Here is a 25,716-nt window from a genome sequence, read left to right on the forward strand (position 1 = left end):
CATTTTTACGTATACTATGTGTTGTGCATGTATATAGTGCAGCCAGGCAGTTATTGTGAGATAGCAGAATCTCAGCCTGTCATTGCACCTCTGCTCTGCACCCTGTCCGCAGCTCGCGCTCCTTGAGCTGACAGCTCCGCCGCGCATGCGCAGGGCGTCTCCACTGGCTCGCTCGGTGCTGAAGTTGGGCGGATGGACGGAAAACACCGCTGATGGAGATAAAACGGCAACATGCAATCTCAACGCGTGATACCCCTAATATCCCCATAAACACGTGTAACGACACCCTTTTAGAAGACTGACATCTAGAACAAAAGGGGTAAGGCGACATATGCTCTTTTACGGTCTCGGTGGTACTGCTAGCTCGCCAGCTAACGCGCTAGCCGTTGCCTCCTTGCGCTTAGAAAATCAAAGAGCCACTGCGAAAATGTAATAAACTGGAAGATACACTTGTCTAAAAAAGCCCTGCTTTAGCGAACAGTTTGCAGTTTACTTTCAATTGCACTGTGTTGTGTTTTTTGATAGAAATGGTTTGGGCTTTACCTGCGATGACTTTAGTAAAGATGCTGGCTGTGTCGCAAAACCTAGCGAGATGCCTACCCAGACAGCATTTTTGGACATTATTCGAGCGGTTGGAACGTTCCAAGTGCATTTGTAACGCTCGACAGCGTTTGGGGGCTTTATACGGGCGTTCAAACAATCGTTGGTGTTTCAACGATATCTAAAAATGCTGTCTAGGTAGGATCCTCTGTAGGTTTTGACACACCGCCGTTTTGATTCCACTGCAACGGGGAATGAAGGCGAATAGCGGGATGACAGCCGTTTATATCTATTATCACGGAGCCTTGTATTATTTTGTTATATATCAAACGTTAAACTGTGACTAGTCCAAATTTATCTTTTACATTTACGATTATGGTAGCCGACCATTTCCTCACGGTTGACCTTAAATTAAATGAGTCGCAAGGGTTGAGTTTGTTTTTATATCTCGGTCTTGCCAGTAGTTGTTTTGCTTGCATTCAGTTATTGATGACAGCCTACGTGATATTAAGAGTTTCCTTCCGGAGGAGGGCTGATTGCTCGACCGTTCATCATCATACGTACAAGTTCCTCCCATTCACGTGTGTTTCTGGTTTTAATATGCAGCTGGTTGTGTGAAACATTCTGTCTAATATGGGGAACATTCTGTGTGTCAAGAAAGATGTATGCAATGAAATGCACAGATTGTAACTACAGCGTTGTTTTACTTTTGAACACTCAAAATGCACAGAAAATGAGTCGGTGAATTGTATACTATATACTTTATTATTCTTGGGATTATTTTCTTCTATTGCTGATATAGTCAGGTGTATTGCAATTTGCTGTAATAGATAATGTAAGATTAATTGGTACTGCAGTTTATTGCCTTGGCGAAGTATTTACTTGTTTTTATTTTTCCACAGTGTCTGGTTAAAACAACCAAAATTGTAAATTTATCTAGTAGTTTGAAAGTGTAGGTTTAATGGTTAGTGTCAAATAGTAATGGGGGACATGAACAGTACATTTTAAAATGCATATAATTAAAGGGGCATTTGGCAACTCTAGCTATTTCTTCGCTGATTTTCTCTTTTGTTGTTGCATCTTTTCTCAACGAGCTCCCCCTACGGCTGTGAGGCGTATATTTCACAACAATGTCGTAAAAAAACTCACTTGTGGCACCCTCCTCCCCCTTTCTACCGCTCATTAGCATTTGTTATTATCGGAGCCGGCCAACTTTATCATGTGGAGCTATGTCTACCGAGGTGGGTAATACATCATACACATTGAGGGCGGCGTGTGTGTTTATGTCAAATTGCTGTAAAGCAGTTTGTGTTTCTCGTTCGTTCTTGCTTCTCACGAGACTTCCTATTTCCAACTTACCGGGACGTTAGTCCCCATGTTGAAATGTTGGTTTTCCGCCTAGGATTAGGAACGTTGGGGAAAGTCACCATTCTCACCAGAACAGGTTATTAAACCATCCAAATGATTTCTAACCGGTTTTATTAAGTTGAAATAGTTGCCGCATGCCCCTTTAAATTAATTAACTTAGGCTATAGATTTTCTGGGAACAATTTATCTGGACAGAGTGAATTTGTAGCCCAAGATTAAAGCAGTTCTGACGCTTTCTTTGTGTTTTGATCAATTTTTCAGATGTCTTATCCTGGATCATTTAGCCCGTGACTCAAGGAAAGGGTGTGCCTGCAAATACCAGGTGTTTGAAACCTACCTCCACCCACCTCCTGCGTTCTTCATCAGGCATGATAAGAGAAGATACAAGAGGCCACATTTTGTTTTCCAGCACTCTGCCCGTCTCAACGTTTGACATTACCGTCATGATTTTCTTACCTGATCTTCGGATGGATCGCTGCTAATTTGCATGGTAAGTTAGAGGTGGTTCTCTCCTAGATTGATTGCAAGTCCATTGATGATGTGGAAAATCACAAGATGTGTTTTCCGAGCGGTGATGTGATGCAGCGTAAGGTGAGAAATGTGGGCGAATTTGGCCCCGGTGTGATTATCACATGTATCGGAAGTGTGGTGTGACATGTTTCTCAAGCTAGGCTTTGTGGGTAATGGCTCTAGGAGGCTTCTGTTGTGCAGCCAGCCATGGCCTGTGCTATGCATCACTTGCTGCCCCAGAATGTGTATGGGGAAGTGCACAAGGACACACAAGACTTCCAGTGAGAGAACGGGGTTAGAGGTAGGGCTGCAACTAACGATTATTTTGATAATCGATTAATCGGACGATTATTTTTTCGATTAATCGATTAATCGGATAGAAATTAAATTAGATTTTTTTTTTATTATAACTAAATAAAACCGTAAATCAGGGTATTTATGTGTAAAAGTGTACCTTAAAAAGTGCAAAAGCCACACATTGAGTTTTACTAATATCAATATTTGCATTGTTTTTAATGATAATTGCTGATGGCAAGTTGACAAACATGATTATTGTTAAAAAAATGATATCCAACATATTATGTTTTAACACAATTTTTGTTAAAACAAATTTACACAGACATGTTGTTCAGATGTGAATATCTGAACTAAAAACAAACTAAAAACATCTAAAATATATAATTCATTTAATTTTTATTTAAAATTAATTATATATAAGGAATATAAGGATAAAGAATATAATATATATTATATATAATATATAAAAGAATAATATAAGGATAAATTGATTAAATAAATATAGAAAGACTGAAAACAATTGTGTGAATGTAGAGCCGCAGTAGATCGCGTTTGAAAAACAATTAAAACTTAGTAGACAAATGCTATAAAAAGAGAACGGAATGGAGGTAACGTTACCCAGCAAGCTAACAGGCTTGAGTAAAGGACAGGAGAAATTATGCATTAGTGCACAAGCATTCGCTGAAAACCACTGAGTACAGTGACTAAAAAACAATATTTTACTGCTGTTGTTATTAACTGCCTTTATATTTAGTGCTTCGCTTTGTAAAGACCGTTTTAATTTAACCTATTTCTGCGGTAGCGCTATTTTAATCCATCACTTACGTTGCGAGCGAACTGATTGCACAACCTGATGCTCGAGACAAAATACAGACATCCCGGAAGTCCCGGGAGTCTCCCGCATATTGATTGCGGCTCCCTGATGCCCGCGAATTAGTTCAAACTCCCGAAATCTAGAGCGCGCAAGCAAGAGCGCGCATGCGAGACAGAAGAGACTGCTCCAAACCGTGTAGCGCGCGCGCTCGGCAGAGCGCCTGAGGGAGAGAGACCTTGCGTGTGTGTGCGTACCAGTAAACGCTCCCCGTGACGTAAGCAGACCAACTAATCGATAATGACATTCGTTGACAACGATTTTCATAATCGATTATAATCGATTTTATCGATTAGTTGTTGCAGCCCTAGTTAGAGGCAGGACTAATGCGGCATCTGAGCATGCTCACACGCAGAGGCATATTCACACATTGTAATGTAATTCCTGAGTGCAGACTGATGTATTTTAAGTGAGGGAGTGAGCATTCAAATAATTGTTGTTAGAATTATGCACAATTAAAGAAACATATTTCGTTATTTTAATTGTTAAAAATACATTCAGATTATAAAAAGCTTTTATAATCCATTTAGCAGTCATTACTCTAATAGAAAAAGATTTTTGCTTTGAAGATGTGCAGTTTGTTTGTCTAAAATTGAAATTTTAGTTATATATCTGATCACTGACCGAACCGTTGCTAATAAAATTGTGATACTCGTTTGCTAGTATTGCTAGTGTGCGGGAGTTCCTTGTTTTTGTTTAGATATCTGACGAATAATTATATCCCAGTCAGATTAATGTTGTTGTTTTGTATCAGTTGTAGCCATGTCTTGTTTAAAGTGTAAAGTTATTATTTATTTTTTTTTGTAAATTATTACATGGCTCTCTGAAACACTTAATTCTGAATGGTCAATGGTGGCTGTTTTCCAGGGCAATACTGTTACCTTTTATCTTCTTTTAAGTCGTGTTTGAAACGACATGAGGTTGAGTTAATTATGACGACATAATTATTTTTAACTATCCTTGCCATGGAGATGCACAGATATAAACTTGTATTAAATAAACATTTTTGACAGAATATTCGAAATTCAACAAAAATGTCTTGTAACTGACACAAGGTAGAGCCAATGCATCTGTTAAACAGCCAATACAGTTATTGTCAGATTTATTAAACAATAATCTAAAAATAGCTAAATATTAGCTGATACACTGATATTAGTTTTTAGCCAATTTATTTATTTTTAGCTTATCGTTATAAAAATTGAATATATGATTTCCTATAAAATCGAACAGAGTCTGGTTGTATCATTTTCCTCAATACACAACTTACTCTTTTACATATTGAGCAGAGTTGTTGGTGAGTGCTATAGATGTGAACAAAGGGACTCCTCAGTGTGTTTTGCATCAGGATGCATGTTTTCCATTGCCTGGCACTGAATAACTGATAGTTATGTTTTGCATATTTGGTTTATATGGCTCCTTTATGGTAAACTCTCAAAGGGTGTTCACATTACATCCCTGACACACTGAGTTTTCATCTCCAGGTAGAAGGGCTGTTTATCACAACACATGTTTTAAGTGAAAGGATGAATTTAGAGGTAAGGTTTCTGTTTCAATGTCTCTGGTTAACTATAATTTACCTACAACAATTCCAAAATGTAATAATATTATTATAGATACCTAATCAGAGTGGATTTAGAGATTCACAAACAAAATATAGAATATGTAATATCAGTAATGTGTCTATAATAAAGCCTAAAGTATACTTCGGCCATCCGCGTTCCATGATGGTACCTGTGACGTAAATTTCATCATCAGGAGGATACGCGGACAGTGCATACACACCGGCTTTAGATAGCTTGAAAACAAAAGTCCACTAGTGTGCTGTGCACACACCGAACACGGCTTTCTACGGCCAAGGAGTATACCAGGCTTGACGATTACTTTGTAATAGGAGCCCATGTGCTCTTAAGCTGGAAAATTTAGGAGCGCATTAAAAAACTTTAGATGCACATTATTTATCAAAAAATGTGTTTTATCTTAATAAAGGGATACAAGGAGACATTTATTAGCAAAATTATTTCATTTATTAGAATACAAAAAGTACACAAGGTTTTTATATATTTCTCCTTCAAACTGTAAGCCTATTTAATGATATAATTCTTTATAGGCCAACTTTAAACTGAATATATATTAGGCATGTGACAGTATCAAATGTTCATATCAGGATAATTGCTGAAGCTTTTATTGCGGTATTGAATTAAGGCGAGACACGGCATGCAAAAAAATCGTTTTTTTTTCACTGGTCAATTTTGAGATTTTGGGATATTTGTCTTCAATAACATTTCTTCTTTCAGACTTGTGGTGAAAAAAAGTCCAAAATACACATTTAGTTCTTTATTTTACTACACTTTGTCTGTTTGCGTTTAGATTTCTCATAAATTCATCAAAAGTTGTCGTTATAAATCATCCCTCTGCTCCGCGATCGCAATCTGCACCCTGTCATATCACACACCGTTAGAAAGCTCTCTCTCTCCTGTACAGTACTGCCGGATCCAAATATGGTCATTTCCTTTTTATCAGCAACAAATCGTGAAAGTAAAAGGGGGGATTTTACTCTAAATGCGCAATCTCATTGGCTGATGCTAAATCTTAAAAGTCCGTTTTCTCAAAATGACTTTTCTCTCATACTCCAAGTCTGAAATCTCCAGTTCAGTAGCACCTATATACACCAAACGTTCTAGTCTTGTACCTAGTTATATTATAAAGACATTTACTGAGGGATTTGTAAATATATTATTCCTAGCCTGATTTATATAATATTTTATTCCAAAAAACATGGCGAAAATCATTTTTTAGGCTATTGTCAGTATATTCTGATTTACAGGATAACAAAAGTAGATATCCATAAATCCCTCTGTAATTTTTCCCCATCTAATATGTGAACACAATTGAAAAATTATTTTGAACCTGGCTTTGTCCAATACTCAGATTTCGTTTTTTAAAATACATGCAAAATAGCGCATATTTAATTAGACAATGCCTCATTTGCATATTTAAACATTAAATTACAGAAAAACGTGTAATACATTTTTTTTCTCATCTTAATGTAGGTAATCGACTGGCAAAGTTTCATGGTGATATCTGATAGTTAAAAAAATTACTCTATTTACCTGTAGTGTCTCGCCTTAAAGGGCATCTTGCAGGAAAAAAAAAAAATCTAAATTAATACATAACCTTGTATGAAAATACCATATGAAAAGTTTATGCAGGATTTAAAATGTTTTTAAAACAAAATAAGGGCACCAATTTAGTAGATAAAGTGAGCGTTTCTTTGACTGCTCGTAAAAAACGCTTTTTTTCAGCATCGCGTCATTTTACGTCAAACGAGGGAGTTGTATGTGTGCTCTGCGTCAGCTCAGTGCTGAGTAGGTTGGTATTCAGTAAGAGCGGTCATGAGTCAGTGTTTCCGGTAGTTTTTGTATTTTAATTTATCATCGTCATGGTAAATTCCTGCCTGAAGTGTGAGTATGCTATGTGTAGCACAAACGGATTCAGGCAGCATGCCTCAAATCCAGGATGCTGCGTTAGGCACGTTACATCTGCTGGGCGAGGTCCTCGACCAGCGACAAAAACGCGCTCACCTCCCTACAACACAAGCTCTCCACCACAGTTTCCATGGGACGACACCGCCCACACAGACACCTGCCAAACACAGCGACACAGACGCTTACTACTCATTCCCTCTCCCGGTAAGCCTGACGGTGTCAATGACTATCAATCACGAGGAAAACTAGTTGGCACAATCAACAATAATCACACTGAAGACATGACCAGCCTACTCGGCGTCAGCTACGTTTGCAAACAACATTTTCACCGGAGAAAAAGGTAAAAGCTTAGAATAAAAAACACTAGGGGTTCACAGGTGGGACTGTAAAGCTAGCCCATTGCTAGCACAACGATATAATCACTATCAGCACTGCCATGCTGGAGTATTTATTCGCAAACAATGAATCACTAGATATAAAGAAAACGTTGACTTTCACTCAATGCTATTCACTGAAAGTAAAAAAAAAAAGTTGTTATTGTATGCACTGCTGTTCATAGACTACTAGCTCCAGCGGTCATTGCTGTGTTTCTAAATGGTAGCAACTCACCAGGACACTCCACCAACTCTCCAGTCATTCTCCTCTGACCATGTATTTATTTATTAATTATATGGCTGTGGGCCATCATAAATTTTAACTGTGGGTCTTGCCACCTCTTCCTCATCCCAGTTAGACGCCATAGTCAGTGGTAGAACTAGTTCTAGTAGCTGAGAAAGGCTGAGGCTATCCACCACGTCTACCTTATGTGACGTCATCGCCGAGTTGCGTAAAAAAACCCCGTCACTTACCAAAAACTACAAAAACTGTCTTTAACAACTTTATATACATATCTTGACTGCTTTATGTACCCATTAATCGACACTGGTGTTTAACCTGCAAGATGCCCTTTAAGTTACAAAACTAGTATTTATGAATCTTTGTTAACATTAGTTAAAAAAAAAAATTAAATCCATACTGATCGTTTTTCTGGGTTTTAGACAGATTTGTGAACAATATTTGAGAGAAATAGGCCTTTTGTGTAAATAGAAAAAGTCTTAGATCTTTGAGTTCAGCTCATGAAAAATGGGGGCAAAAACAAAAGCATATTGCGTTTATAATTTTGTTCAGTATATTAGATTACTATGAAATACTCAACAATATAAAAGCCTGTAGCTTAAATCTAACATTTTAGAGACTTTGCTAGGTGAGCAGGAGACAGAGGCAATCAAGCGTTTAATGGGTTTTAATTCGGGCTGGGAAAAGATTAATCGCGATTAATCTTTTCCCTGCCCTAGTTTTAATACATTAAACTACAAATACATACAACTATACTTAAACAAAGAATATATACATCAGAATAATAAAAAGAAAGAAAAAGAGAGAGAATAACTGAATGGCAAATTTCACAAACAGTTAACTTTTGAGAGCCAGCAAAGAATCAAATCACCTTAAAGCAGGGGCAAACATTCTTAAACGCACCTAAATCTCAATAGAAATAATACTTGCATGGATCTTTGGTGCTGAGCAAGAATGCGTGTGTCTGTGTGTGATGATCCTCGCTGGGCCCGTGAGTTTGAAGCGTTCTTTCAGTTCTTCCTGAGAGTGTGTCGTTCGCAGGAAGTTTAAAGGGTTTACTTGAAAGCATAGTTGCCGGAAATTCTGTTTAGAGTTCAACTAATACAACTAGACAGTCATAACTAGGGTAATATGAGGTGGGAAACATACATACACACAGGAATATATCATATACATTTTGGAATGACTTATATTATGAGTTTAATTAAAAGAATGTTTGTGTATGTAAATTGGTGCATCTCTCCGATGTCTATCCATGCCACCTGGCCTCAGTGCCTGCCGTTGGAGGGAAGTTGTGTTGATAAAGATCTTTTTGAAGCTCACAACAGAGTTTGGAGGGGTTTCTGTTTAACCTCTGCCATGCCACTTAAAGTGACAATGGGACAATTTGATGCAGACTCATTGGCGCTAGGCCTGTGATTTACATGAAAGAGTCCAATAGGTTAAAAGCTTTCTGAAGCTTAGGATGAATAGGTAAGATTTCGTCCAGACGCTACATCAGTGACCCATTTTTGTTTTGATTTTGATGTTTGTTTTTGAATCACTGTCCTGTTGGAAAATCCAAACATGGCCAATTATAAGATTTCTAGCAGAGGTTGTAAGGTTTTGATTTTTTACCTGTTGGTATTTGATCGAATCCATGATGTCATGTATCTGAACAAGATGTCCAGGACCTCTGGCAGAAAATTAGGCCCACGGTATTAAAGATACAGCAGAGTATTTCATTTTACACATGGGGTACTTTTTATCCCTGTGTGCACTAGAGATGCGCGGTTGGCGGTTATAGCCGCGGATAAACCGCGGATCGGGCGGATGACGTGACGAAAAAAAATATTTTAGTTATATTAAATTTCGGGCGGGTGGTGGGCGGTTTCTAGTCTCGCGGCTGTCATCAGCAGCGCCTTGTATCAGCCGATGGCGGGCGGGTGCGGTTTTGAAAATTGGTCAAAAGCGTTGGTGTGGATGTATGGCGGACGGATGATGAGTTTTGTGATGCGGTTGCGGATGAAATAATAGCCCATCCGCGCATCTCTAGTGTGCAACAAACCCTTCTTAAGTGTTTGCTGCCAAAAAAACAGTTTTTTTGTTTTGTTTCATCTGACCATGTTTGGATCTTCCAACAGGACAGTGATCAAAAAACAAACATCAAAATAAAAACAAAAATGGGTCACTGAACACAAAACCAAGCATCTGCAATAGCCATCCCAGCCCCTGACCTGAACCCTATAAAAAATGAGTGGGCTGAACTGAAGAGAAGAAGCGCCAACATGGAGCTGGGAATCTGAAGGATCTGGAGAGATTCTGTATGGAGGAATGGTCTCTGATCTCTTGTCAGTTGTTCTCCAAACTCATCAGGCATTATAGGGGAAGACTCAGAGCGGTTATCTTGGAAAAAGGAGGATGCAAAAAGTATTTAATAAAAGGGGGCAAATAATTGTTTCCAACATGTTTTGGAGAAAAACATTTATTTCATAATGTGATTTTCCCCCCACTTTCAATTATTTTACTTCAATAAAAGGTTAGATTTTGGCTTTTTTTATTTTATATAAAATATCACAAAAATAAACAATGCAGATTTATTTTTTAAAGCCATCTTTGAGCATATTTACCAAAGTGGCAAATAATTCTGACCAGCACTGTATGTTCATGCAGCCAACAGAAACAAATCAGAAATGCATCCGATTTCAGTTCTTTTTTTATCGTCAATGTAATGCATACGTATTTTGATTAGATAGTCAAGTGTTAAAAAATAGAAGCAAATAATGTTTGAGAGTGTAGATACAATATACATAAACCTGTTTTCCATGCTGTGGCCTTTTTATTGAAATGTGTAGATATTTAATTACTGTTTGGATTAATATGGAACACTTTGCAATAAGAGTCAGTCTGTAACATTAAGGTTAAAGTCCCCCTGCTGTCAATAATTGTATCCCAAAACAAATCTTTAATCACAAAAATTACATATTAAAAGGATTTTTCCTGTTAAAATAATTTCTTCATGCTCTAATGTTACACAAACCATTTTCCCTTTTATCATCTCAGTCTGCCTTCTAAAAATGAGTATCCTTAGAAATGCTTTGAACAACTTAGAACGTCAGTGGAGAAAGGCATACTGTAGTTCATCATAACATCGTAATATTCATTATACAGAATTAACGGTCTATATTGCTAAATGTACCCGATTTTTCATATTAACAGAAAAATATACAGGGATAACCTTCTCTTGAGACTCCCCTGCTTCGCAGCATAGTTGATGTTCTCCTAAAGCGCGCCCGCACGTTGACAGGATTGGTTATTTGGATATTGTGATGCAGAGAACTACTGCGATATCAAACTGCGTTTTTGAGACTGTCTTTGGTTCACTGCAGTTTTAAGTAGAAAATACTCAGCAATGGTTTTTACATGGTTTGTCTTAGAGCAAACTAAAAACACCAAATGGACATATAAACAACATTAAAAACTTGATTTTTTACCACAGGGGGTCTTCAATAAATGCTGTAGAAGTATTGTTCATTGTTAGATCATTAATTTCAACATTTACTCATACATTTTTAATTTTTAAAGTCTGTTAACATTAGTTAATGCACTATGAATGAACATGAATTAATAATGTATAATTAATACATTAATATTTATATATTTATTTTATTTAATAAGTACAGTACATTTTCATGGTTCAGCACTGTATTTTATTTTATTTGTGTTATAAAGTTTCAGCAAAGTTTTATTTTGTTTGTTTTCATTCAGTATTGGTTGAGCAATCGTTATCGACCAGTGCGATCCAACCTAGTTATCGTTATCAATAAAATCCACTATTTTATTGACCGACCTCTTATTTAGCCGTTTGTTATACCATTTAATATATTTAAGACATTTTATTCACTCTCTCTTAAATACATTTTACAGTTCACACGTCTATTAGTCGCTAATGCGAGTGAAACTATCGAGCCCTGGTATACTTTGAATCTTTGCGCGAGATGGAGTGGAACACGGAAAATGAAGTATACCCGGGGCTTAAGGCTTCTGAACACTTTGTTATATAGTGTGCAAGCAGTGTTTTTTTTTGTTGTTGTACCATTTATACTATTATAGTGTTTATTAAGATTTTTCATTTATTTTAGTTTAAGTTTTAGTAATTTTATTACGTCCTTTTGTTATTTTTATTAGTTTTTTCTTCTGTTTAGATTAATAGCTTTAGTTTATTTTGATTTAAGTTTTAGTAATTTTATTACTTCAGTTTAGTATTTCAGTTAGTTACCAAGGCAAGATTTCTCACTGTTGTTAGTTTTTCATCTAATATTTATAATTTGTTTGGTTTTAGCTTTAACTATTTTTAATAGTTTTAATTACAGTAACACATTTTAATTTTGAATGTTTATTTAAATTGAAATATTCAGTGATCAGAATCACACATGACAAAATATATCTTTTGAATCACAATGTTCATATTTATGCAGGTAAGGTGCTTCAATAGTACCTACCAAGATCCTATGGTCACTTTAATAAAACTGTCAAACAGAATAGTCAGTCATGTATTTCAATGACATGTTAATGGTACGTTGATGGATCACAGTTAGAGTAGAGCAGAGCTCAGAGAAAAACACTTGCTTATTTCCTTTCCTGATAGAGAGGGCTTCTTGGAAACACATGCCGTTAAAATGTTTGTGGTCACGATCTGTGCTCTGATGTTGTTTTTAACAAGCCAGTGATATTGGGAACCCAACATGGAAGAATTTATTGAAAACCATTTTATTTCACGTCTGCTCCCTAGTTGTCTATTTACTGGTAAAAATTTTGATTTGCACAGATTGCATATATTTATTCGTATATGGAGCCAAGCTTTTAAAGTAAAGACATTATAAAATCAAAATGAGAATTTTAAAATCAAACGTACATGTAAAAGCGAGCTCCTAAATGTTGACAATAATCACACATTGATGTATAGTTTTTCTTTTTCCAGGAAAACGGACCAAATACTCGTCAAATACATTTTTCCTTGGCAATGTATCTTATCTATTTACGTAATTAGTTTTCCTTTATAGAATACATCTTTTAGGGAGGAAATATGCTTTTATTTAGTGTATTTAAGAAACAGGTAGTGACAGCCATTGGATTTTTATAAACCGTTTACTTCCTAAAAGGAAATCCGTTGCATTTGCACTTGTGTCAGAACATGTGAAATCCCACACTACTACAGCCTGTTTGTGTTCAGGGGTGGGGGAGTGACTGCATCTCTCTCTCTCTCTCTCTCTCTCTCTCTCTCTCTCTCTCTCTCTCTCTCTCTCTCTCTCTCTCTCTCACAGCTCAAACTAATTTAGCATCTTGCCAGAATGTGTAGTCTGAAGAGGGTATTTCTTTACTCTCTGTCTGTCTGTCGGCCTCTCTTTTGTTCAATCTCTACAGACACACTCTCACATGGATTTGAACTGAATAGGCCTAAGCCTCTGACAGTAGAGAAGGACGGAGTCCAACATGCCCAGATTCTGAGCATCCTTATGATCGCTAACATCGGAACAGCTGCCATAACCCTACCATTAATCTCTCTCCTAGAAACTCAGAATAATTAATCATGCCTTTCAAGCTTACTTTAGATTTAGAAGCATCTGTAGTTAACAAGATACTTTAGCTAACACAGCTCCCAAGCTCCGACTGCTTTGTTTCTAATCAGATGTGTCTGTTCACAGCCTCAGAGTGTGAGTGGAGTTGAAATGAGGAAAAGGCAGCAGGGACGTATTGAAGGACCCCCACAGGCGCCTGGTCACCCGAGGCCCAACACCTGCTGTCTTTGCTGGTGTGGATGCTGCAAATGCCTCTGGTACGCCACATCTTTTCATTATGTTTTTCTGTCAGTGAAAAGATGTAATTGTACGTAGATATTTGCTTAGAAATTAGTTTTACATAGAGCTGCGCAATTCAAACACCCATGCTTTCTTATACCTAAATGACAATGATTCGGCGAAGTCTATTAAACCTTTGACAAGTACGATCACAGTGGAACATTCAAATCTGCGTTGGCGCTGCCGCTGAGCCAGAGAGAGCTGTTGTCATGTTTAGGTACGAAACCGTTTCATACAAACAATCTTTTCATTATATCTCTGTTACAATAATTCAGATTATCACAGAAGTACTTGAATAAAAGTTTATGGTTCGGTTATAAAAACTGATGTCTACAGTAGCAATCAAAATAGAGTAAATCACCCTTTGAAAGGAACTTGAGTCTTGACACTTCGAATAAAGATTATATCAATTACGTCGTTGTACCAGTAGGTGGTGACAAGTGACTGTTTAAAAAATTTATTTGTCATTGAATCATTCATTAAAGAGATTTGTTCAAAAATGCTGATTCATCCAGTAAGGAAACAAGTGAAGTCTTTATGAATGAGTCATTAAATCATTCATTCATGGACTTTTTTTTAAAAATAATGATTTGATTAATTAAATGTTTATACTATAAAATGTTATTTAGTTTAGTTGTTTGTACAGAATCGCGGGATAATCATGATCTCTATTTTAAACAAAATGTTTAATTTACAATTGATCCAAAATCGTGAAGCTCTTGTTTTAGAGTATTTCATCACCATCACCTGCCTCAGGTACATAGGTTCAAAAGTTTGGGGTCAATAAGGTTTTTGAAAAGTCTCTTGTGCTCATAATCAAGTCTGCATTTATTTGATCAAAAATACATTAAAAACAGTAATATTGTGAAATATTATTACAATTTGAAATAGCTGTTTTCCATTTTAATATATTTTAAAATGTTAATTCCTATAATGACAAAGCTTCAGCAGTTATTATTCCAGTCTTCAGTGTCACATGATCCTTCAGAAATCATTCTAATATCCTGATTTGCTGCTCAAGATTTTTTTTTTATTATTATCAATAAGTAGGGCCCTATGAAATCCGTTTTATTTTTTTCCAAATTCTGTTTTATTTTTTTCCAAATTCGTTTTTTTCCGTTTTCAATTTTGGGTATTAATTTTTTTTACCCTTTACTGTTATTTCAGTCGTAAAAAGAGCTTTTAATGTTAATGATTAAAATGTACACACATAAAACAGGAATGACCTTAAATTTATTGAGGTAATAAACATCACATTTACTGCATGATGAAACACTGCACTCGAAGTACTTCATGTAACAACAAAATATTAATGATTTTGAGCTTTAAACTGTCCAGTAAAATACATTATATTAATTTAAGTTTAAATAAAAGTCACACTCAGTCTCTCTCGCGCACTGTCGAGCGCGCTCTCGGACACACTCGGTCTCACCCGCGCAGTGTGTGTGTGTGAGAGAGGCGCGTGAGTGACAGAGACGGAGGGAGAGCAGGGGAAGGAAATGCAACTGAAAGAATACGCTGCGTGTTAGGGCTGGACGATTTTGGCTAAAATCATAATTGCGATTAATCGAACAAGTTACCTCGATTACGATTATTGAACGATTATTTAAAATAAATTATTTCTCATGTGTCACTGGCAAGGCTTATACTGTAAATATTCACGGTTATTTTTTTAATGAAAGAATGCATAATCCTATCTTTGCGATTCTAAAATAAGGAAACGAACAGATAGCTTTTAATGCTTACTTATTAAATATTTCAAACAATTGAATCAAACAAAGTGTACAATGCTTGAAATAAAAACGTCTTATAAAAAAGTAATTAAGTTTTAATGTAAAAAGAAAGTTTCCTAAAAATGTAGAAAATAGTTCTTTTTGTAAACAAAATAAATTATTGTAAATATTGCCATCTTAAAAGTAAAATATAACTTGTATAAAACTAAAAAAACTAATCCTTTTCATATTGTGTAGCATTTGTAAATGCTTGTGTTATCGAAACCTGCTTTGTGGAGTGGAGGCACTGCCAGTGATTTTCCGGAATCAACAGAGTGCGTTCACGCAGACACGCACAACCCGCAAAGACACGTGACATGTCCCAGCAGCGTCTATAGTTTGCTTATGAGCTGCGATTTCTCTTGAGAAACCAGCTTGTGCATTTTTTTGTGCATTTTTTTTCTCTGATTCGATCATAAACGATCCCGGCTTAGCGCCATCATTACGACACTGCATTGATTATGGCTTTTGTTCACACAGCGCGCGTTCCGGGACTGAACACGGCAATGTTACTATGTCCCCAACCTGGCATCAATCCCGGGTCGTGTTTGCGTTCACACAGAAGGTGTTTGCTCTGGCAATTTCCCGGGATCAACGCGCTGTGTGAAAGGGGCTCATGTTGCTTCAATGTCGCAGACTGGACGGGGCGGAGTTACGTAACTACACACGCGGTAATATGTTTTAAGGGGAAAGTACATTAACACACAGTGGGCGGAAATATTAATTGGATTAAAAAAACGAAATAACCGACATGGTAAAATTACGTCGGTTCTAGGCTCTGAATTTCGGTTTCGATTATTTTTCGATTAATCATCCAGCCCTACTGCGTGTTTTAAATAGCGTTAAAAAATGAATAACGAAACGCAAAATGTGGCGGCCCGTGTTGATTCTGTGGCGCACCGCCACGAATTAGTCTATGTGTGGGAAACACTGCATAACAGTCACGTGGGAACTGCTCGCCTCGGTACTGACGTGTCAAGTTTCCTTAACTTTTTCGCCGACGAAAGCAGAGCCGTGGAGTGCCGCTTCGCCATACTTTCGTTGTGTTGAAGGGGGAGAGGCAGCTGAAATGACGGGAGAGGTTGTGTCGCCCATATTTGCTTCCCCGGTCTGCATTTTCCCCAGGCATACGTTCTTCTCCCACACAAAAACAGAATTTCATTCCAAATATGTAAAATTCCGCGAAATTCCGCATTAACAGTATATTCCGCGTTAATTTGCCAATTCCGCGATTCCGTCCGCATCGCGGAAATCATTTGGTCCTACAATAGGGCTGCACGATATATCGAAATATAGCAAATGTACATATTGCGATATGCATATTGCAACGGCTTGCGATAAGTGCATGATTTTAATACTCCAAAAGATTACAAAAAGTCCAAGTTTTAGGTTGTTGCAGACAACAGAGAATAGACTGGATACATGACTGTTATACTTGTGACATGTTTAATGTTATTAGGTGCAATAAGCAAAGTACTCATGCACACAGGAAGCTAACATTACATTTCTAACATTTCAAACATTTCTAACATTTCAAAAGGTACTGCGTAACAGGAATGACCCAGGGGAAGTCGTTTATTTGTTTTGTGTTGGCATTGTTGTTGGTTTGCATAGCCTTTTTGGAAGAAGCTTTGTCTCAGTTTGCAAACTTACATGGTGCGTTTATTTGATAATTACTGAGTGCACTTTTAAGCATGCAAATATATTTAGTAACACATAACATCAAGTCAGTCTTTCTTAAAGAGTTAAATTAGCTTGTGAAAAAACAAAGAAAGATTGGAAAGGCCATAGCACAGCTTGCAGGGGGACTAAAAATAACATGAATGAATACAAATATTGCATGAAATAAAGCAAACATTGAAGAGGCACCCTACTCTGTAACCTCGGGTTTCCACAGCCATCCCCCCACACACACTCTCATTATCTGCTCAGTAAACGGCTATTTCTGTCCCACATCACATGCAAAACAGCTGTGTAGTACATATTATATATTTAGCGTCTTGTCAGCTTGTCGAACCCCATGGCTAACAAACCCAATTATACTTGCCTTACAGAGACTTGGATTGAGAAACGCAGTGGATGTTCACCTGTAATTTGTAGCTTAGTTTCAGTAAATGCTGTTTTTGGACTAGAGGATAAATGTTATTACTCAGAATATGAGTATTAGACTTGTTCTGTACTTCTCAAATTGGGTGCCAGAAGGGGGTGCTTGAAAAAAAATTAACAGTAAGAAAAACATATAGTTTTTTGACTATTATTATTTAATTTTAAATTATATTTATTTATTTCTATAAAATATTTATTTCTGTTATATATTATTAATTTCTAAATGTCCATTTCATTATAATTTATTTTTGGAAACAGTATATTGTCTTTATAACATCATACTTATTATTCTACAAATGGCCCTAGACTTTAACATTGTTTTGATGGATTTTGATCTTAATAATTATGTTTCTTCTTAGTTTTTTTAATATCAGTTATGTGCAATAAGGTTTTATGCTATTTTATGTTGTTAAATTAAAGCTGCAGTTCATAACTTTTTTGTGTTCAAAATGTACAAAATGTATATAATAATAGATTACATCATGAATCCATTTTCCAAACAGTGTTTTTGTCTTATCCTAAATCACTACGGTACTCTTATAATAATTGTTTATATTCTGACTATTTTAGACTTGTTCGGGTCATACCTCTGCAGAGTAACCCATAGGCTGACCAAATGAGATTGGCTGAAATTTGGGACAAGGGGGGGGGGGGTCTAATATGATATGTAGTCACAGAGACAGAGCGCAACGCACCATAATCTGAAGACCACGCCCACCGGGGGGAGAAACAATCCAACCGTCTCCATTGACTTTGCATTGCGAGAGGCTGCCTTCTTGTTATTTATGACATAACAAAAGACAGAAAAATGCCTAAAAGCTGCTGTGTGACAAGTGTACAGCAAACAAGCTAAAAAATCCAGAAATACATTTTTATAAGCTTCCAAACCGTAAAAGCCAACCTTTAAGGAGACAAAAGTGGATACAGGCAATAAGACGTGAAGCATCAGCAGGAAGAATAGGTAAATTGTGGGTTCCTGACACTCAGTATGGCTACGTATGCACAATATATCTCCTCTCAGGTTCACATAGGGTGGTGAAATAAGCAATCGACATGGTTAAAATTATGAATTATTTTTTAATTTTTTTACAATATCATGTCGCGTTCCAGTGGGCGTAGTTTTCAGAGCAGTTCGAGAACTAGTTGCGCTCTGTCTCAATTGATCCACTTTTATGTCCTGAAACAAACCGTTTTTTGGGGACGACAGCTTATAAAAATTTATTTCTGGGTTATTTAGCCTGTTTGCTGTACACCTTGTCACACAGCAGCTTTTAAATAAAAACGCTCTGTCTCTATTCATTGCCGAAGTATTTTTCTTGCTGCGACAAATCAATCACTCCTTTATGACTGGCTGCCTGCACATTCATTCATTGAGCTCGCCGCTGCTGCAACTTGCGACTCAACCTCCACGGACAGTTTTTAAAGTTTTAGCAGACAAATAACTAGGCTACTCAAGATTTTGCTTTAGTATAATTTTCGGGACAATCAGGGCCGGATTCGGGATTCGGGACAACAGCTTAGATTTCGGGACTGTCCCGAATTTTTCGGGACTTCTGGTCACCTTAGTAACCCAGTACCCGTGTGACTCGTAATAGACATAAACAGAGAGAAGTAGCTCTGGATACAATGTTCTTCCGCAAGAAAGTCAAAAGTGCCAAAAGTTACGGACTGCAGCTTTAATGTTTATTGCATTATTTTAGTGTCATGTGTGTCACCATGATGGTGTTTTGTGTTTGTGTGCATAACTGAGTGCATTTCTATTTATTAATATTTTATTTTAATATATAACTTTGATTCATCATATGGTTTTCTCATTACCACCTGTATTATTATTATCGTTGATGTCAGTATGTTAAAAGTACAAAACAGGTTTTAGTAGCAGCATAGCCTTTAAGTCAGCAGAAAAAGGTTTCCCTTTTTGTAAATTACAGTTTTAACCCTCTGGGGTCCTTCATTTCAGAGTCACACTCAGGACCTTCGGGTCCAAATGGGCCGGAAGGGTGGGATTCATATTTATTAAAAGAAAATCATAATTTTTTTTTTTTACTTATTTTTTGTAATATTTTTTCTTTTCTTTTTTGGTGTTTTGAGAATTTTATGATTTATAATTAATATTTATGCAATAAATATGACCCATTTCCCCCCAGTTTTCCCCCCATTGAATATAATAGAAAATTATTTAAAGAAAATATTTTTTTAAAGCTGTATTTCATTTTAGAGTCAAGCCTAGACCTCATGAAAGCAATTTTTGATATGAGATGGATGCCATCTGGGGGACAAACTGAGCATTTAAAAAATGCAAAACACATATGAAATCTGAATTTTTTTAGTTTGTTTATGTATAAAAGTGTGTTTGTGTGTGTGTGTGTGTGTGTGTGTGTGTGTGTGTGTGTGTGTGTGTGTGTGTGTGTTTGTGGATGTGTCTGTTTTGCACTCTTGATGTTTTATTGATTCACCCCTTCACTGTTGTGTGCTTTTTTTCTGGATCGTGGCTGATTTGTAGATTGTACGCACAAAAAAACTCGGTATTTTCACATTTTTGCCAATTTGCCATTCATTTCCTATCCGGGTCCATTTGGACCCGAAGGTCCTGAGTGTGACAATTTTTTTTACAACCACTTAGATTATTCAAATCCTGTCCCCAATTTTTTGGGATGTTCATATACCAAGTACCAAAAAAGTCACCAAATGTCAGACCATTCCGATGAAGCTATGATTTAAAAAAATATATATATTTAAATGCGTCGGGTCCATTTGGACCGAAGGACCCCATTGTAGAAATGAACAGGTTGCTCAACAATATTTTACAGAATTATTCTGGCAACCTCAGCTGCCATTTTCTTTTTCTTTTAAAATTGACAGGATATATTATATATTTATTTATTTTTTACAGTGTATGATATGACCCTTTAAACACCTGAATGGCTTTGTAGTGTAATATCAGCTGGTAGGCGCCAAAATCTAGTTGTACCATAACTGTATAACCTTGCATGACGACCAACACAACGTTTCAAATGCCACAGAGACTTTGCCCCTTCTAACACTTCTCTCCTCACCCTAGGAATGCAGACAGAAGGGAACGTTCAGAGAGGCAAACATGCACAAAGATGGATAGCATAGAAGCAACAGAGGAACAGTGAGTTGTTAGAAACATCTATTATTGTTTATGGACAATATGTTTGAGGCTTTTTATAATGCTTTGCTGAAACCTCTCCAGCGTCCTGTTAAAATGAGCTACATTCCCTTAAAATGGAACTGCAGTCTTGTTAACAGAATAAAAAAATGAGGGAAATCATCTAAAAATCTCACATAGCAAGTACTTTTTGGGGCAATTGAATTTTTAATCAATCCTTTAATAACATTTACATGCACTTTATTTACTGACACCTGAAATAATTATTTGATATGGGTAGTTCCTGCTTTTTTTCATTGTTTCAAATGTTTAAGGTGTCCCACACTGGATGAAGTGGTTGCCTGGTCACGGAGCTTTGAGATGATGATGCGCTCTCCAGAGGGGAGGGATCTTTTCCGGAATTTTTTACGGTCTGAGTACAGCGAAGAAAACCTGATGTTCTGGATCTCCTGTGAGGAGCTGAAGAAAGAAACCAACCCATCCGTTATCGATGAAAAAGCCAGGATCATTTATGAAGACTACGTCTCCATTCTTTCACCAAAAGAGGTTAGATTATGGGGTGCATCCAAAATAAACAATGCTGTCTGTGGCTGCAATGCATCAAAATCCCTTTCAAGGAAAGTCTGTTCACTCAGCGGCCATATTTGCAATACCTCCAGGCAGCTATTTCGGTCATCCAAGACCAAATCCTATCTGTTTGAATGGGGGAATCCTGAAAACTCAAAAACTGCTTGCCGAACTCAGCATTAAATTACATATTTTCAATCAGCAACAAAATCTGACATGAACTGTCCCATGATTGTTTATTATGCTCAAATAGCGTTAAAAAATATTACTTTCCAGGCTAGACGTGCCTATGCGCATGTGTAGTCCTAGTTCGAGTCTCAGGTTTCTATGGAAACCGGAGCTTCTAAAGGCAGCTGAAGTGACGCAATGACTTTGCGTGGCAACATAAAAATATAAGAAATGCATATTAAATTCATAATTAATGCAAATGTATGCAAATTCTCTGAATAGGTTTTTTTTTCTTTGTCATCTGTCAATTAAAAAATAGTATTCCTGAGTATATAATAAGGGTATATTTTTTTTATATGTACAGTACAGCTTGAGTCTGAAGAAGAGCATGTCATGACATCACATCTGTTCACATAAATGTTTTTTGGGGGGCATTGTGCTAAGTTTTTTTTCTCTTTTTTTTTTTCCGGTCGCCAGGTCAGCTTGGATTCACGGGTGAGGGAAGGCATCAACCAAAGCCTGGCAGAACCCAGCAGTACGATGTATGAGGAGGCCCAGCTACAGATCTACACCCTCATGCACAGAGACTCCTTTCCCCGATTTCTCAATTCGTCTGTTTACAGGGATCTCCTTAACAGCAAGAGGGCCTGCTTAGACACCTAGGTTTCAGCAAGAACATTTGAGACAAAAAAGCCCCAAGGTGCCACTTTCAAAAGGTGTGATGTTTCTTATTTCAAGAGTGAGTAGTTAAGCAATTCTGAGCATCCACTAGTGACCCTGAAGTTGAGTTCTGTTTAAGTGCCAATATGAGCTGCTCAGGCAACTGTGACACACAAAAAAACGTGTAGGAAAACCGACAGACCCATACTTCCTACTCTCAACTTACTTGTCTTTTTCATTCACCTATTTTCCTGTTTACCTCACCTGTTCTCTCTCTCCTTCTCTCCTTCTCTCTCATATCTCTTTCTACCTGATCCTTTCCATCTTTTATGCCTCACATGTCTGAGGACAGCTGAATAATGCTATTTTTTTTAAAAGAAAATCAAAAAAACAAACAGATAAGCGGTAGATGTTGAGCTAAAAAACCTTTGCATGATACAAGGTTATGGAATTTACTCCAGTTTGACATTCAAGCCCCGATCTACAATGTTTTTTGGAAAAAAAAGAAAACGTTTTTTATGCTGTCACGAGGAGAGAACATTGTAAAGCTCTCGTAAACGAAGGGAAAATTAGCTGTGCCAATTGTGTTGTAAAAGAGAAGCTGGGAAGCGTAATCGCCATCTTGCCGTCCAAACTCTTTCTTTGCGTGTCGACAGTTCTTTAACTGGGAAACATAAGGGCTAGCTAGTGTTGTGATTGGGCAGCTAAATGAATCATGAAGATTTCTTTCTCTCTGCAAAAATCACAATGCCTCGACACTGAGTAAGGGCACAAAAGCTGCTGATGCTGGTGATGACACCATTTTTTTGTGCGAGTCCTCCTAGCCCCTCCCAGTCCGTTACTAACAGAGAGAAGCACAGGTACTGTATATCATGGGCTGTAAGCTTCGCTGGATTGACTGAGAATTGCTTGAAAATCACTCACCAACGTTCTGGACGTTCTTAAAAGAGCTTGGAATTGTCTTACACATTAAAGAAATGTATTTTATTAAACAAAAGTGTAGTGAACACTATGCCTTGTTTTTGAGAGCTACACTAGGTCTATTTAAAATAACTGTGCTCGCCGAGACCCGCTCGATGAGGTAGTGCGACGGAGTCGGATCCATCAGGGTAATTGTTCTCTGCCTCCGAGTCCAAATGTTTGTTTTGCGACTTGAAACTTGGAGCGGTCTCGGTCATTTTCACAGCTCGGAAAACTGCAGGTTATCGGAAACGAAAACAAGTCAGTCTTTTTTATAATACTTTTTTCCAGCATGCGTTTCTTCTGTTGTGTCATGTACACATTGCAATACTCAACCCAGATGTGATGTGAACCTCCGTGGGAAGCATCATGTTGAAGACGATACTATAAAGATGATTTTTTTCTTTAGAGGTTTAGACGCGTGTCCCTCAAGAACGACAGCTTTTCAGCTCTGTGTTGTTGGATTCAAACTTGAATGTTGCTGTTAAATTTTCTAGACATTTATGTGCTATTGCAATCGCAGCAGCCAGTGCATGAGAACGCCATATTTAAAATGCCGGTGTGTTAAACCACTCTCTCACCTTTTAGCAGAGTAATTCAAGAGTGAATTGCATTTAAACTGACATTTTTTTGGTCACCATACCCAACCTCATAGTGTCACTTACCCTGAACTCTTGTGCCAATGAATGAACGAACGTTTGTCAAGTAAATCATGATCAAGTGTGTTGTTGTTGGGTTTTCTTATTGGTGCTCTGAGAGTTAAGTGCCATTCACTCTGCAGGTTTACCACATTAAATTGAAGACCTTTGTCACTTTACTGAGTGCATAGATATCCTTCTTTGAAGTATTTGTGTTTTTGAGCATCAGCCAATGTGAGTAGGTCCTTCATTTATGTTTTACGAACCAAATAGGTGTTACCTAGTAGTTTACTTACTGAAGCAGCGAACCATCATGGGAAGCTTGGATTTCCCACATTTATAAAACAAAACTATTGAATTTTCTTGTTTGTTTTAAAATAAAAATCATGTCATTAAAAAAATGAGCAATAAATCAAAATTGTCTTGCTCTAAAAAAAAAAAAAAAGACCCTGCATGACACATGGACATTTACTATCTTTGAGGGGGGAGAAATCAGATGTTGACATATTGAGTCGCAGTGAAGTGTCAATGATAAGTAATTTATTTGTATGACTATTTCAATCCGTACAAGCCAGTAATCTGGGAAGTCCAACATCATAGAGGTCACTGAAACTACTGGACAGGGAACAGAGTGAATATATATGGATTTTTTTTATGTTTTCACAATAGAACATCATCATGATTTAAATTATGAGAAATTGTAATCATACCTTTGAAGTGTATCACTCAAAGGTAACAAGTTATTTCTCAATATTGACAAAAATTGAAGCAAATGAAGCAAGGAAATTAGTAAAGTATTGTGTACTATATTTTGCTGCAGGCGGAATCATTAAATAAATAAAATAAAATAACTTTTAAAATGCATCAACATCTATTGATCAACAGAAAGTTTACCAGACAAAGGTATTATTCAAAGTATCATCCTGTAAATTAGAATAAATTTGACATTTTCACTCATTCCAACAACATGTCATGTCACATTTGATCCCATTTAGAATTAACCATCATTTTTGAGAGTAGTTATCTCTGCCTCAACTTCATTTTTGCTGCTAATGTTTTATCAGATTTAGAGAGTTTAGGAGTTTTTCACTTGACTGCTGTCACAGTGAGGGCTAACAGCTGTTGATAATGATTTTATCAGCATGGTATGACTTGGAAAAATAATAATCTTTCTTGCCAAAAGGCTCCTTTTCTAAGCAAATGAAGTGGAGCCTGTGCTATGTTATTGTAGGAGCGCCATCCGCACGGACTGTCTCTCGTTTTCACTGGTTTTCCACTACCTCTCGTTATGCTTAGTTTTTCTCATCTATTTGTTAATGTTAAATGTTTATTTTGATCTACTTGAAGCCTAATACTGTCACTGAGATGTATGCTGGTATACTGAGGGTTTATGAAGAAGAGTAGCATTTTCTGTTTGTTTGCTTGTTGAATTCTTTTCAACATAATTATGATATATACTCATAAAGAATTCAGGAAACATACTATTTAAGGGCTAATCCCATATTGCCTATGCAAATATCTTAATTGTCATATTGGAATAATTAGTGACTGAAGAATGTTTTCCTGAAATCGGGTGGAACACTGGTTTACATTTGCCCTTTTCTGATATTTCTTAGTCTCTTCAGTCACTTAATATGTCATATTATATATATATATATATATATATATATATATATATATATATATATATATATATAATCCTTCTTGATGAAAAAGCTACTCATTTAAGATTGAAATAAATCTGTGTTGTGTCTACTGTGGGTTGACAGTTCACTATTGATGTAAACTGCACACTGAATGTAAGATACTGTGCTTGCTAAAGTTTATTTGTTCAAGTGATGGAAAACTGGAGCCACACATGGCAGGAGGGAAGTAATTGAATTATTTGTAGATGAAGCAAGTGTCTATTCTTGGTTTTTTTAAGGGTGCTTCAGTCTTTTTTGCAAAGGTTGAAGGGCTACTTTGGGCACTTTAAACAAGCTTTTCAAGAACAAGAATATCTACCTCTTGGTTCTGTTCTCTCCATATGCTTAATAGAAGATCGAGCCTTGAAAAACAATGTAGCTTGCACACATTTTGTTTGTTATGATTCTTATTGGAGCCACACGTGAATTGGCGGGCGCTTTTTAAGGACTGCATTTTTAGCTCAACCCCATCGATTAAACTTCTCATCCTTTAGTTCTGTTGGT

General features: G+C 36.8%; 1 protein-coding gene across 2 annotated transcripts; it reads left to right on the forward strand.

Annotated features, from left to right (window-relative positions):
* The first annotated feature begins 125 nt into the window (after positions 1–125).
* On the forward strand, positions 126–25,423 carry rgs17 (regulator of G protein signaling 17). Of its 2 annotated transcripts, none has more exons than XM_077237127.1 (6): positions 126–319; positions 2,170–2,398; positions 13,371–13,501; positions 20,463–20,537; positions 20,849–21,080; positions 21,747–25,423. In XM_077237127.1, the coding sequence occupies exons 2-6, from the start codon at positions 2,396–2,398 to the stop codon at positions 21,930–21,932; spliced, it is 627 nt and encodes a 208-aa protein (XP_077093242.1). In that variant the 5' UTR covers positions 126–319; positions 2,170–2,395; the 3' UTR covers positions 21,933–25,423. The 2 variants fall into 2 exon arrangements, with proteins under 2 accessions (XP_077093242.1, XP_077093241.1); XM_077237126.1 differs by lacking the exon at positions 126–319 and adding an exon at positions 1,191–1,281.
* The last annotated feature ends 293 nt before the right edge of the window (positions 25,424–25,716 follow it).

Source organism: Siphateles boraxobius, unplaced genomic scaffold (assembly GCF_051911475.1).
Source record: "Siphateles boraxobius isolate OS27281-9 unplaced genomic scaffold, OSU_SipBor_1 20, whole genome shotgun sequence".
Lineage (NCBI taxonomy): Eukaryota > Metazoa > Chordata > Actinopteri > Cypriniformes > Leuciscidae > Siphateles > Siphateles boraxobius.

What these genes read in the sequence shown, in the direction of transcription:
- rgs17 (XM_077237127.1), top strand. An exon ending in ATAGAAGCAACAGAGGAACA is followed by an intron (nt 20,538 to 20,848) that starts GTGAGTTGTTAG and finishes CAAATGTTTAAG; the next exon opens with GTGTCCCACACTGGATGAAG. An exon ending in CCATTCTTTCACCAAAAGAG is followed by an intron (nt 21,081 to 21,746) that starts GTTAGATTATGG and finishes TCCGGTCGCCAG; the next exon opens with GTCAGCTTGGATTCACGGGT.